The 15,059-nt window shown below is 35.2% G+C and overlaps 1 protein-coding gene across 4 annotated transcripts in view; it reads left to right on the forward strand.

The window, feature by feature from the left end:
* VPS13A (vacuolar protein sorting 13 homolog A) overlaps window positions 1-15,059 on the forward strand; it is a 228,593-nt gene that overhangs the window by 153,115 nt on the left and 60,419 nt on the right. For all 4 annotated transcript variants that reach the window (XR_005530230.1, XM_039242171.1, XM_039242174.1 and 1 more), the window contains exons 46-52: window positions 1,743-1,846; window positions 6,408-6,690; window positions 9,891-10,286; window positions 10,533-10,637; window positions 10,755-10,901; window positions 12,681-12,809; window positions 13,250-13,383. Coding sequence is in view for 3 of the 4 variants with exons in the window: in XM_039242171.1 (XP_039098102.1) it covers window positions 1,743-1,846; window positions 6,408-6,690; window positions 9,891-10,286; window positions 10,533-10,637; window positions 10,755-10,901; window positions 12,681-12,809; window positions 13,250-13,383 (1,298 nt within the window). In the remaining variant the exon portion in view is untranslated. The remainder of the gene's footprint in view (window positions 1-1,742; window positions 1,847-6,407; window positions 6,691-9,890; window positions 10,287-10,532; window positions 10,638-10,754; window positions 10,902-12,680; window positions 12,810-13,249; window positions 13,384-15,059) is intronic.

The raw sequence follows: 15,059 nt of genomic DNA on the forward strand, positions 1-15,059 counted from the left end.
GCTCGAACCCACGAACCGCGAGATCATGACCTAAGCGAAAGTCGGACGCTTAACCGACTAAGCCACCCAGGCGCCCCAAGGGTTTCTTTCTTTCTACATTCTCACCAACACTTGTTGTTTCTTATGTTTCTGATTTTAGCTGTTCGCACAGGTGTCAGGCAATATCTCATTGTGTCTTTGATTTTCATTTCCCTGATGATTAGTGATATTGGGCATCTTTTCATGTGTCTATTGGCCATTGTATGTCTTCTTTGGAAAAATATTTGTTCATCTCATCAGCCTGTTTATAATTGAATTTTTGTTTTTTTTCTGTTCTTAGGATGTATAAGTTCTTTGTATATTCTAGATACTGACCCCTTACTGGATATGTCGTTTGCAAATATCTTCTCCCCTTCAGTAGGTTGTCTTTTAGTTTTGTTGGCTGCCTTTGGTGTGCAGAAACTTTTTATTTTGCTATAGTCTCACTAGTTACATTTTGCTTTTGTTTCCCTTGCCTCAGGAGACATATCTTGAAAATGTTGCTACTGCCAGTGTCAGTGAAATTACTGCCTGTGTTCTCTTGTAGGATTGTTGTGGTTTCAAATCTCACATTTAATTAAGTCTTTGATCCATTTTGAGCTTATTCTTGTGTAAGATATACGAAAATGGTCCAGTTCCATTCTTTTTTAAAAATTTTTTTTGAGTTTGTTTATTTTGAGAGAGTGAGAGTGCAAGCAGTGGAGGAGCAGAGGGAGGGAGAGAATCCCAAGCAGGCTCTACACCCAGCTTGGAGCCCAACGCAGGGCTCTATCTTATGAACCACCAGATCATGACCTGAGCTGAACTCAAGAGTCAGATGCCTAACCAGTTGAGCCACCCAGCTGTCCCTGGTATTATTATTATTTTTTTAATAGGATGATTTAACTGAGATCTAGAAAGATTATAATAAAATGGTTTTACTAACTTGTTTTTATCCATCCCAAGGATAAATACAAGTGTTTGGAAGTTTATCTGATAATATACATTAATCTAAGTTATGTTACTTGTTACACCATTGTTGTATGCTATTCATGGATGTGATGGTCTCCGTACACTTCAGAGATGACCTTATCCGTTCAAGAGCATACAGCAGTGATGCACAAAAGTTCACATTTCCCAGCCTGTGGCCTTTTTCCAACTATTTTCATACAGACATTTCAAATTTTGATATAATATTTTCCTCATGAATTGTTTTATTTTTGTCTAGAGAGGTTAGTCCTTATCTCAAAATCAGGAAAATATTATTTCCTTCTAGGATTTTATTTTTATTTATTTATTTATTTATTTATTTATTCATTCCTGAGAGAGAGAGAGACAGCGTGAGCAGGGGAGGGTTAGAGAGAGAGGGAGATACAGAATCTGAACAGGCTCCAGGCTCTGAGCTAGCAGTCAGCACAGAGCCCAATGTCGGGCTTGAACACATGAACCGTGAGATCATGACTTGAGCCAAAGTCAGACGCTTAACCAACTAAGCCACCCAGGTGCCCCCCTTCTAGGATTTTAAAAGTATCATTATTGACAAATTTTTTTTCTACAAAACTGTGGCAACTTTCCTTGTAATTTTTAGGATAAATAATAGCATGTTTGTTTCTTTTCTAACTTATATAAGAAATATAAATATCGCCTACTAGTTTTTTTGTTGGGATATTTCAATGGAATGTTTTTTAAATGTCTTTAAATTCTGAGATTAATGGTGCTGAATATGATTTGCTTCTATTTCCCAGGTTAAAAATCATTTTTCAATCCCACTTTCTGTTTATGAAGGGGACACTTTATTGGGAACAGCTTCACCTGGAAGTGAATTCAATATACCATTAACATCTTACCGGTGATTTTTTTTTCTTTACCTTTTTAATTGCTCTAAGATTCCATGGAATTTTGACTTTCCAATTTGGTAGGGGTATCTGTCTTTAAGTGATCAAAGTTCAATCACATCTGTTCTGTTAGTAACTTGTCTACCTTATTTAAGTTTCAGGGTGCTTAAAAGGCTTTATAAATTTTTAAAGGAAAATTTAATGTGTTTAATTTACACTATGTAAATTACTTATGCTTTTACTAGTAAATACAGTCATTACATGCTTACAGTATAGCCATCATAACCATATCATTTATTCATGATTTTTTAGAAAATGATGAATTGAGCTTGATTGTTAGCTTCTGGATTTAAATATACTATTATGAAGAGAGTTTTACTTTTAAAATTTGTTAGAATAGAATTTTTAAAAAATCCTTTTAGAAACATTATTTCATCTTTTTACCTATATATTAATTGTTCAGTTGATAGAATTATAAATAGTGATATATAGTACATTGATCTTAAGTATTAAAAATTAGATTAAGCTTGATACGAAATCTTATAGGTAAAATTCTTATAAAGTGCTGTTGATGCATTAGTCTTAGAATTATAGGATTAATATCATAGATACTCAGGATATTTATATAATAAGGAATTGAAAATAATGTCTTTAGGGATATAGAACTATCTTGGAAAGTAATACCTTCCTGAGCGTAAGCACTGTGGTTTGTCTAAGTACCATTTCAGAACACACACTAGCCCTGGACTCAGACCTGTGCTATGGAAGCATGGAGGCAAAACTATAAGCAGTGCCGAAATACCCTCTGCCTCTAGTCCATCTGATCCATGCTGGAGTTCAAGATTGGCTCCCTAATGTTTAGAAAGTGATCTAGTAGTTTTAGGCACATTTTCAGTTAGTAGACCTGCTAATTCTAATGAGTATTTTTATGCTTATACCTTCAGCCCTAATGAGTGTTTTATTGCTTAGTTCAGACTTGCTGAGGGCAGGTATTCTGTTGTTGGGAGAACAACAGAATAGTTGTTTACAATATCCGGCCTTGTTCTAGGGAAGATTTTGGGTGGGTTACAAGACCAGATTAAAGACAGCACGTAGGATATGTTTTAAAATTTCTGTAAAAAGTTTAAACTCATTTCATCCTTGAGTGAGAAAAGTTAATGGCATTCTGCTTTTTTAAAATAAATTATTCTGTATATTTTGTGACTCTGTTCATAAAAGAGGCTTTTAGAGTATTTTTACACTTTCTTATTCAAGACTAAAATATTAATTTGTCAAATGGAAATTAATTATCTTAATTAAAATTATTAGTGGTGAACCAGTTTGTATTTCTCATTAGATATTTGTCTAATTCTGAGATGTAGGTATGCTTACATTTAAGATATGAGGTCTTAGATTTAACAAATGGCTACCTCTCCCTAGAGAATTTAAATACACTGATTCTTAAATTTAATCATTTAAAAAATATTCGTCAAGTGCTTTGTGTATAAGGTGCTAGTGTGGGATGTTAAGATGAATTGGGCGTGCTCGCTTCAGCAGCACATATACCAAAAATAAGATGAATTGGGCATAGCTACTACCCTTGAGAGATGGACACATTATGTAAATACAGAAGGAAACAAACAGTGGTTTGTAGAGATACAGAAGAGTTAGAGTTGCAGAAAACTACAGAAAACAAAGAAGGTCTTAATGATAGACTCCTGGGTGAGATACGTGAGTTAAAGGTAAAATAAATTAGCAGGGAAGGGCAATGTTAACTGGGAGGAATTGCATGAATAAAAGTGAGAAGGCCTGAAAGCACAGGGTTTATATGTGTCTGTAAAGAATAATTGGGAGTTGATTGTCCTATGCATGTTGTAATGTAACATTTGAAACATAGTTTAAGTTCATATTGAGGTACTTGCTCCCTCGTTTATATAAATTTTATCTTCATCTTTTTTTTTTCAAGTTTATTTATTTTGAAAGAGAGGGACAGAATCCCAAGCAGGCTGTGTGCCATCAGCTCAGAGCCAGTGCAAGGCTTACAGTCAATAACAGGGAGATCATGACCTGAGCCAACGTTGAGTCGGATGTTTAACCAACTGAGCCCACCCAGGCACCCCATCTTTATCTTTCATGTCGTCTTTTTCTTCCTTCTTCTCTTAGAACATCTGGTGCCCTTATGTTCTAGAACCTTTCGCTTTTCTCATTCAGAACCTCTCACCAATGATCATTTTTCTCTGGTGTTTTCTTCCTATTCATTTCTTAAGCTTGGCTTAACCTTGCATGTTTCGCTAATGCAAGCCTTCTCTTCAGAACAGAGCTTTTTAGCAAAATTCTCACCTCTGCAAAAGGCTCTGCAACTGTCTAGAAAGTCAACCACACTCTCATGCCCCCTGCTGTGTACATACTTTTTTTTCTATCACAATGCAGTAGTTTTCTTTTAACATTACACCCCCCACATGATTGCGATCTCTTAAGAGTAAAGAATGATTTATTTCCAGTTTTATCTTCTCATAAATCATGGGTCCAATAAAAGTTTTGATAATCCAGATTACTTTATTGGCATTAGTTTAACTTAGAGAAAATTAAGGTTTATATCTTCAAGTATTAGAAGTAAGAATGGAAAAGAGAATGAAAATTACAGAGAATGTAGAAATAAATAGATTAAATCTGATAGCTGACTTGACAGATAATTAGATTTATGTATATGTCAAGGAAGAAGGAAAAGTCTAATATCATTTTTATAGTCCAGAGTGCTAGTAGTTAGAAGTTCCCTGAAAGGAACACACCGAGAAGTGGGTATGGACAGTTGAGAGTTCAATCTAGCAAATTTAAGTCACCATCAGACATTATTACAAAAGTGTGTGATGGATACTTAAAACTTCAGGACTAGAGTTTCAGACAATCTAGGCTGGAGATAGTATGGACAAGTTCATCTGCAGGGGTTAGTGTCACAATTATAGGTGATTGGTCTTATAAGTATAAAAATATTTAAGTGTTTGGGCATGTTAGGTTTGAAAAATGATTAAACCTAAAATACAGTTGAAATGTAAACAGAATGTGATACTTAAATATAAGGATTAACCATATATGATTTTCTTGCAACCACTTCTGCAACTGTCCCCAATGTTTCAGCAGTTAAGTATCTATTGAAAGCTTTCATGTGATTAACACTGAAAAGGTGATAATTATTTTTTCAGTGGAAATGTGTTTTTAGTTCATGAATTCAGTCGTGACATATACTTTCGATGAGGATCACATATTCAGGAAAGCCAACTTTAAAAAAAAACTTTTTTTAATGTTTAAATTTGAGAGAAGGAGAGACACAGAGCACGAGTTGGGAGAGAGGCAGAGAGAAAGAGGGAGACACAGAATCTGAAGCAGGCTTCAGGTTCTGAGCTGTCAGCACAGATCCTGATGGGGGGCTCAAACCCAAGAACCACGAGATCATGACCGGAGTCAAAGTCAGATGGTTAACTGACCAGGTCACCCAGGCACCCCCATGAAAGCCAACTTTTTAAGTTGAATGTGCAGATCAGTGGATAGTTGTATATGTTTTCTTTGTATATATGATCTATAGGATTACATATTTTCTGTAAGAAGCCAGTTAATGTAAACTTTAAAAAAAATTTTTTTAATGTTTTATTTATTTCTGAGAGAGAGAGAGATAGCGTGAGCAGGGGAGGGTCAAAGAGAGAGGGAGACACAGAATCTGAAGCAGGCTCCAGGCTCTGAGCTAGCTGCCAGCACAGAGCCCGACGTGGGACTCGAACCCACGAATTGTGAGATCATGACCTGAGCTGAAGTCGGACGCTTAACTGAGCCACCCAGGCGCCCCAGTCTTGTAAACTTTTAAGATAGTGAATTTGTAAGAAAAACATTCTCCTTTTTTAAAATACACTTTTTTTTTAAGTTTATTCCTTTTGAGAGAGACAAAACATGAGCTCAGGAGGGGCAGAGAGAGATAGATAGAAATAGAGTAAGAGTCAGAGAGAATCCCAAGCAGGCTCTGTAGAATCAGCACAGAGCCTGACATGGGGCTCAAACTACGAAACAGAGATTATGAGCTGAGTGCAATCAAGAGTCAGACACTCAATTAACTGAGCCACCCAGGTGCACTGAAAAATATTCTCCTCTTAAGGGCCAAATAATTTGATTAATTTTTAAAAAGTTAAGATATGGAGGCACCTGGATGGCTCAGTCGGTTAAGCCTCCAACTTTGGCTCAGGCCATGATCTCACGTTTCATGGGTTCGAGCCCCGTGTTGGGCTCTGTGCTGACTGCCAGCCTGGAGCCTGTTTCAGATTCTGTGTCTCCCTCTCTCTCTGACCCTCCCCTGCTCATACTGTCTCTCTCTCTGTCTCTCTCTCTCTCTCTCTCAGAAATAAATAAAACATTAAAAACAATTTTTAAAAAAAATTAAAAATGAAAGTTAAGATATGAAAATATCCATTTATTGGTCTATCAGAAGAATGTGAAAATATAAAAATTTATTACAAGAGCAGGAAGTGATGTAATTTCATTGTTCCAAAGTAGTAATCATGTAATTTGTTTTCTTTTAAAGCATTTTAAAACATTGTTTAATCCTTTACACAGATCGCCTCTTTCTCTGAAGCCAGATGATGAGGACTATCAAGTGTGTGAAAGAATTGACTTTGAAGAAATTATTAAAAATGAAGGCACTCTTCTAAAGAAGAGATGTAGATCTATAAACACTACTAAGAAACCCTTTATTATTAATGTTGTCCCTGAAAAAGATAATTTGGCATCTCTCTCAGTGTATTCAGAAGATGGTTGGGACTTACCATACATACTGCATTTGTGGCCGCCTATCCTGCTCCGAAATCTTCTTCCTTACAAAATTGCTTATTATATAGAGGTATTCTAGAATTTTTTTGATGCCTTTCTGTCTTTGATTTTGTAGCATTGGTTATTTAAAATTATGAGCAACAAAACAATGTTTAATGTTCCCATAAAAATTATATACCAGTGAATGGGTAGTCCAGATGTTTTTCAAATGGAAAAGAAATGCTTCAATCATATTGTATAAAAAGAGGGTTATTAAAAAAATATATTTTTCCATGATTTACTCTAGAAATATGGCTGCTAAATCAAATATAAGTTACATGCACAAATGTGATGTGCCATTCTGTTTCTCAAAACTAAACATTAAAAATTTTTAAAAATCATTAATGAAAATAATCTATGTTTCTACTAGAAAATTTAGAGAATAGAGATAATAAAAATTGCCTGTAATTACATCATCTGAAAGTAGTGCTTCAGGTGAAATTATCATTTCAGGTTTAGAATACAGATATACGTCACTTTATCACACTTGTCAGAGAAAGATTCTTACAAATTTGAGGTTTATAGCAACACTATGTCAAGCAAGTATTTTCACTCCATTTTTCCCATAGCATTTGCTCACCTCATGTCTTTTTGTCACACTGGTAATTATTGTAATATTTCAGACTTGTCATTATTAATTGTTATGATCTATGATCAGTGATAATGACTTGCTGAAAGCTCCGATGATGGCTAACCTTTATTAGCAATAAAGAATTAAGGTGTGTACATGGTTTTCTAGACATGATGCTATCGCATACTTAATAAACTACAGTGTAGTGTAAACATAACTTTTATATGCACTGGGAAACCAAGAAATTTATTTGACATGCTCTCTTGTGCTATTTGGTTTATTGTTGTGGTCTGGAACTGAACCCGCAATATCTCTGAGGTATGCCTGTGTGTATACATTTAATCTTTTCCTTGCTTGTGTATCTCATTTATTATATATTTAAAAGATGGACATTAACTTTTGAAACAAGTGTGAAAATTAGTCTTAAAATAATATTAAAATATTCAACAAATAGAAATAGCAGCCTACATTAGTCTCATGCTAGTATTTAAAAAAAATTTTTTATGTTTTACTCTTTAAGGGGGAGAGCGTGCATGTGGGTGCTCACACAAACGGGGGAGGGACAGAGAGGGAGACACAGAATCTGAAGCTGGCTCCATGCTCTGAGCTCTCAGCACAGAGCCCCATGAGGGCTTGAACTCATGGACTGGGAGTTCATGACCTGAGCAGGAGTTGGATGCTTAACCAACTGAGCCACCCATGCACCCCTCTCATGTTAAGTTTTCTTTTTTTTAATTTTTTTTAAATGTTCTTTTATTTATTTCTGAGAGAGAGAAAGACAGTGTGAGCAGGGGAGGGTCAGAGAGAGAGAGGGAGATACAGAATCTGAAATAGGCTCCAGGCCCGTGAGATCATGACCTGAGCTGAAGTCGGACGCTTAACCAACTGAACCACCCAGGCTCCCCTCAGGTTAAGTTTTCTAAAAAGAGGATTATGCTCTATAAAGATGCTTTTTCTTTTAAGTACTTTTTGTTTTAACAGATTACATTTGATTCTCTTGTTGTAACAGGGATCTTTCCATCTTAAGTTTTTAAGTAAACATTCTATTTGCCATGCTTACCAAATATAAGAAGGTAGTTCTTTACTGTAGTCTATTAATTATTTTTGTTGTGGTCTATTAATAACTGTTGGGATTTACTATATATTTATACTTGTCTGATAAATTGGGAGGGGGCAGAGTTAACAGATCTGGGGTTTAAGGATCTTCCATATGGTTGGCAGATACTATAGTGGTCAACAATTTGTACTTTGCTCTCCAATAGATTTGAGATTGAATCCTAGCTCTTTGATTTACTAGCTTTATGTCTTTAAGCAAGTTGTATTATCTTTTTATATCATTTTTCCTAGTCTATAAAATAGGGATATTAATAAAACTTGCATGATGGGGATATGGGGAAGATCAAATTAGATAATGCATACAAAGAACTTCTAGCATAGTGCCTGACAGGCACACGTTTGCAATTTATTTACCTCTGTTACATCCACCAACCACTACTGTTGTTATTTTGTGGAATATTAACTAACATGTCAGACGTCAGTAATTTGCATTATTTGGGTTTAAGTAATTTAAAATCTTAAGAGATTCCTATGTTCTAATAACAGGAAGGAATCAGGTTAGAGATGATGGAAAAACTGGTGATGAGCCATCTATCTATGAATGTTCCATTCTTAAAGACTTTGAAGTTGGTACTTTTAGGGATCACATTTTATTTGCTAGTTTCCAAAGGATACGATAAATGTTTAGAAGGACAATTTAGCTGTGGTATGAAGGGAGGGTTACAAGGGACAAGAATGGTTAAGAGACTCTAAAGTGAGAGGTCACAGTGACATGAACTAATAAAGTCATGGAAGGGTAGGCAGAGAGAAATGAACAGTTTTTAGACATAAGGTGTAGCATAAACAGTGATTGGACATGGGTGATGAGGGATTGTTAAAAAGCAGAAATGGGAATCAGGATTGCTTATTTTGGATTACTGTCATTTTTTTTCATTTTGCATTATTTTGTTTTTAAAACTAAAATCACTACTGGATAAGATTTTTTTAATGTTTTACCTTTTTTTAATGTTTTATTTATTTCTGAGAGAGAGAGAGAGAGAGAGAGAGAGAGAGAGAGTGTGTGTGTGTGTGTGTGTGTGTGTGTGTGTGTGTGTGTGTGAGAGCAGGTGAGGGGCAGAGAGAGAGGGAGACACAGAAACCGAAGCAGGCTCCTGGCTCTGAGCTGTCAGCACAGAGCCCAATGCGGGGCTCGAACCCACGAACTGTGAGATCATGACCTGAGCCTAAGTTGGACGCTTAACCGACTGAGCCACCCAGGCACCCCTAATGTTTTACTAATTATAGTGTTTATAATGTTTATTTCAGCATAGTTTTTCATTATGTTATTTAATTTTATCCTCATAGTAGTCCTTTGAAGTTGATGATTTAGACCATTTTACAAATATGATCATTCAAATCTCTAATGATTTCTAGAAGTTTACACATTTTGTAGAGTTAGAAATAGAAGTCGTAGAATATTGGGTCATAGACTCATATGTCTTCTGACCTGTTCAGAGGTATTTAAAAAGTATTATATTTATGGCATTTGCAATCATTAAAGAGAGGTCTGGGGCATATTATTACTCTGACACATTTTAAAGTTTACTGTATTTTTTTTATTACAGGGGATTGAGCATAATGTTTATACTCTCAATGAAGGACGTTCAGCCCATATTTGTACTGCCCAGTTGGATAAAGCCAGACTACATTTGAAATTACTTGACTATCTTAATCATGATTGGAAAAGTGAATATTATATAACACCTAATCAGCAGGATATTAGTTTCATCAATTTTACCTGTGTTACAGAAATAGAAAAGACTGATTTAGATATTGCTATCCATGTAACCTATAATATTGGCCAGACAGTTGTCGCATTTCATAGTCCTTATTGGATGGTCAATAAAACTGGTCGAATGTTACAGTATAAAGCAGATGGAATTCATCGAAAGCATCCACCTAATTACAAAAAGCCCATTCTCTTTTCTTTTCAACCAAAGCACTTTTTTAATAACAATAAGGTATGTAAGTTTTTTTTAAAGTTTCCTTTTTCCTGAGCTATGTATCACTCCTTTTTTAAAGTTTTGAAGAATACTATGAAACAGGTTAGAAATAACACTTACATGTTTTAGGTTAAAATATTAAAATTTAGTATGCAAAAATGTTTAGTGCATTAGTGTAGTATTCATGCTAGCAAGCAAATTATCAATTTACATAGGAATTTTTAAACATATCTAAATTGTAATGTATTTGGAAATTTTTTCTAGGTTCAGCTTATGGTAACTGATAGTGAATTGTCAGATCAGTTTTCAATTGATACTGTTGGGAGTCATGGAGCTGTTAAATGTAAAGGCCAGAAAATGGAGTATCAAGTGAGTTCATTCTTTGCTCCTCAAGAAACTTCTATTTAAACTAGATCAACTACTTAATTTTTATTAGGATATGTGACAATGTAACAATTTTTGAAATGTTAATTTTTTTCCCTTTAGGTTGGTGTCACTATAGACCTCAGCAGTTTTAACATCACCAGAATTGTGACTTTTACCCCTTTTTATATGATTGAAAACAAAAGCAAGTATCATATATCAGTGGCTGAAGAGGGAAATGATAAATGGCTCTCTCTCGATTTAGAGCAGGTGGGTAGATGAATTTCAAAAATGTACATTTTTGGATTTTCATTTTTACTTGGAGTTAGGTACCTGAAACCACTGTGTAAAATTTTAATTGGCCCCCACACCCCATTTTATTTGTACCAGTCTCTGTATACTTGATTTTTAAAATCCAAACCTTGTCACTTAGGAATGTATTGCTTGATAAGGGAAATAGATATTTAACAACTAGTAACCAAACAGTGAAAATACAGCAGAAGACTAGATAAGGTATAAATGCAGCAAAGCGTAGGAAATGATTTACTCTTTCCATAAAGCTGTTAAGAATGCCTTTATAGAGTAAGTTAAGCCAGTTTAAGAAGACAGTAGTAACTTAGTGAAATGTTGATTCTGTTCCATCTTTAGCTATTAGACCTCGGGATAAAAGCTTTCTAAAAAGACTGATTGATGGAATATTTTACTTTGAAGAAGTTTTTTGTAAATCTGTTAGGATTATGAGAGAAGTACTTGATATTTTTATTCACTGTTCCTTTTTGCTTTCAAACCATCTTGCTGGTATCATTCTGACATAACATTCTGTAGATTTTCCTTTAAAGCTTGTTTTGGAGCTAATGCCATTAGTTTGTGTTTATCCATAAAAGTTTTTATCATCATCTTTTATGATAATTTCTCTTGCTAATCAATTCTATTTTTTCTCAACATGTGTAGATTTTACTCCACCATTTTCTGGCTTCCACGTTAGAAGAAAGTTCTGCTGTTATTTGAAGCTTAGTTTCCTTCCCAATTGCCTTCATAATCTTTGTCTTTGCTGTTTTGCAGTCATACTATTTGTCTGTGTGGGCTCCTTTTATACATCCTGCTTGAGATGATTTACTCTGAGGTTGTAAAAAGCCCTGGTTGGTAACATCCTAAGCCTCTTATAGCCTTAACCCTGTCTCCCGTCTAATTCTATTAATTTGCTCTTATGGTTGAATAAAATGGACTTTAACAAGCCAAGGCACTTGATTTTAACATCCAGGTTCTCCTGCATTGCTGCAGGTCATGTCATGATGACCAGAATGACAACATGAACAGTCTCATTGAAATATGTGAAGTTACCAGTCTGGTTTCAGCTTATCACAGTAGGACAGCATTTACAAAACAGTTTACAGACAACATTGGTTTTCCTTTCCTAGTCTCCAGCTCTTTTCTTTTCTTCTGCCTCTGTTGTCTGGTCTTCTCTCTGGGTACATTCACTGTCTCTTGTTTGTTTTCAGTTTGGATGCCAGATCACCGATGTTCATGTTGTTCCTTAAGATTTTGAGTCTGTTTCCTAATGTAAACTTCAGATAAATCCTTTACTTTTTTTTTTTTTTTACTCTTATGTGACTTCCAGGACTTTGGATTCATACATGACCTAATACAACCGTTGTGTGTACTCTGGCTACTGCTTAATTACCAAATGATGTGTACAACCTGATTATGACTTTTAGGAACTGAATGTACCCTTTGTTTTAAACCAGTCACTTGCTTTTCAGATCAGCTTACATGCTGACTTTTCAACCCTCCTCCAGATCTTTGGACCACGTTGAAGCCCCTTTGCCAGCCTCCCCTTAACCACACCTCTTCAACTTACCACCTGTCACGGTGCCCACAGGTGGTGACCCATCTCTAAGCTGGCAGTTGATGGCTGTTTAGCTAAGCAACCCAATAGCCAGAGCATCGTGGAAAGGGATTTAAGTTTCTTCTGATAGTTTTGTTAAAATGATGAAATCTTTATGATGAAATCTTTTTAAGAAAAATAAATATTTGTAATATATGTTTTAGTGTGTTCCCTTTTGGCCTGAGGATGCTTCTAATGCACTCCTCATTCAAGTTGAAAGAAATCAAGGCCCTCCCAAAAAGATACATTTTAACAAGCAAGAAAACTGTATTTTATTGCGTCTGGATAATGAGGTGAGTGATTTGTGTGTGTCTGTGTGTCTATGTGTGATTGGAAAAGCTATTATATACTTACTAGTGTGATTAGAAAAGCTATTATATATTAGTGATTTTATTTGTATGTCTGATTTTTTCCCCTTCCACCAAAAATGAACAAACATTTCTATTTTGTGAAAGGAAAAAGTACTAAAAGGAAACAGAGACATAAAACAATTTAATTCTTAACCAGGAAGTTAGAGTGCCCGGAATACTAGCATGTGCCACCTCTGGAATCTGACCCACCTGTACCCACTGATGGAAGTTCCTGGTTTCCCACACATGCAGAAGAAAATCCTGAATTGCTTTCTTAATCATCAAAAATATATTAAGTTATGAATAGTCTTATTAAATGTTACTGGTTAGTATTCTTTGGAAAACAGTCACATAAGAGAATGTTTTCTTTTTTCTTTTCCTAGCTTGGAGGTATTATAGCAGAGGTTAATTTGGCTGAACATTCTACAGTTATTAGATTTTCAGATTATCATGATGGAGCAGCTACATTCCTGTTAATAAATCACACCAAGACTGACATTGTTCAGTATAACCAAAGGTAAGAAGATGATCACAAACACAGTGGCTTTATGATGATTTCTTAACAATATAACACTGATAATGCCATTACAGTTAGGTAAAACAGTGTTCTCATTTAAAAAAAAAAAAGGCATACTGACATGTAGTGGTAAAACTGACATAATATCTATAATTTACCTTTTTAAAATTGTGGTGTAATTGACCTATATATTATCTGAGTTTCAAGAATACAACATCATGATGCAGTATTGGTATATACTGTACTTTGATCACCACAGTGAGTCTAGCTAACACCCATCACCACAGAGAGTTACAAATTCTTCTCCTTGTGATGAGAACTAAGATTTACTCTCCTCTCAACCTTCAAATGCACAATACAGTATAATTAACTATAGTCTCCATGCTGTACAGTCCATCCCTATGACTTGACTTATTTTACCACTGGAAGTTGGCACCTTTTGACCCCCTTCACCTACTTCATCCACACCCTATCCCCAACTCTAACAGCCAGCACTCTTGTCTCTTTATCTCCAAGTTTGTATTTTTTTGTTTTCTTTTTGTGTTTTTGGCTTTTTAGATCCCTTATATAAATGAATACAGTATTTGTCTTTCTCTGACTTATTTCATCTAACGTCATTCACTTGAGGCCCATCCATGTTGTCGCAAATGGGAAGATTTCCTTCTTCTTTATAGATGAGTAATAATCTATTATGTCTTTATCCATTCAAACATCAATGCACACGTATGTTGTTTTCATGTCTTGGCTATTGTAAATAATGTGGTAGTGACATGGGGATGCATATGTCTTCTTGAATTAGTGTTTTTATTTTCTTTGGATAAATATCCAGATGTGGAATAGCTAAATCTTAGGGTATAATTATACCTCAATTTTCTGAGGAACCTTCATACTATTTTCCAATGTGGCTCCACTTTACTTTACCACCAGCAGTACGGTGGTGTTCTCTGTTCTCCACATCATCGACACTTCTTTTACTGTCTTTTTTTTGATAATAGCCATTCTAATGTGTGTGAAGTGACAGCTCACTGTGGCTTTGATTTGAATTTCTTTGATGATAAGTGGCATAAATTACATTCAAATGCTTCAAAAAAGGAAAAATGGGAAGAACTGAAGCAAGTATGGCAAATTTGATCATTGTAGAGTCTGGTGAAGAGATGTTAAGGTTTATCACTAAAACTTTGTTATTCACACTTTTCATATTTTTAATGAACATAATGTAAATATTGAGACATCAGATTTTTTCAAACAGTAGATACCTTCTTGCTGATGGGTGTGGGAAGGGACTGCTACATTTTTAAGCTTCCTTTAAAGACTAGATTTAAATCTTGGCTTTCTAGGACTACTCCTAACATCATTTGTTTCAGTTTGCTGTGGTATCGTGTCTTCTTAGGGCCATCACAGTTCTGTAACTTTCTGTTCCTCTTGTTAGTGGTACCAGGCGCTTTCGAATTTATTTTGTCTGCTTTTTTGTTTCCATCTGTGACTAATCAGTGGCCCATATTTATGAGTTCACTTATGCTTCCCTTCCATTGCTAAGTGTTATGCTTCTAACCAGTGATTAAAATCAAATAAGCATTGAGTAAGGACCCCAAGGCTAGACTATCGAGTATCTAGAACTCCTCTTGCCCTCTCAGTTCTCTCATTTGTGAAAGATGTTGAAAGAGAGGAAGCCAACT

The sequence above is a fragment of the Hyaena hyaena genome, unplaced genomic scaffold (genome assembly GCF_003009895.1).
Source record: "Hyaena hyaena isolate Hyena2069 unplaced genomic scaffold, ASM300989v1 scaffold_206, whole genome shotgun sequence".
NCBI lineage: Eukaryota > Metazoa > Chordata > Mammalia > Carnivora > Hyaenidae > Hyaena > Hyaena hyaena.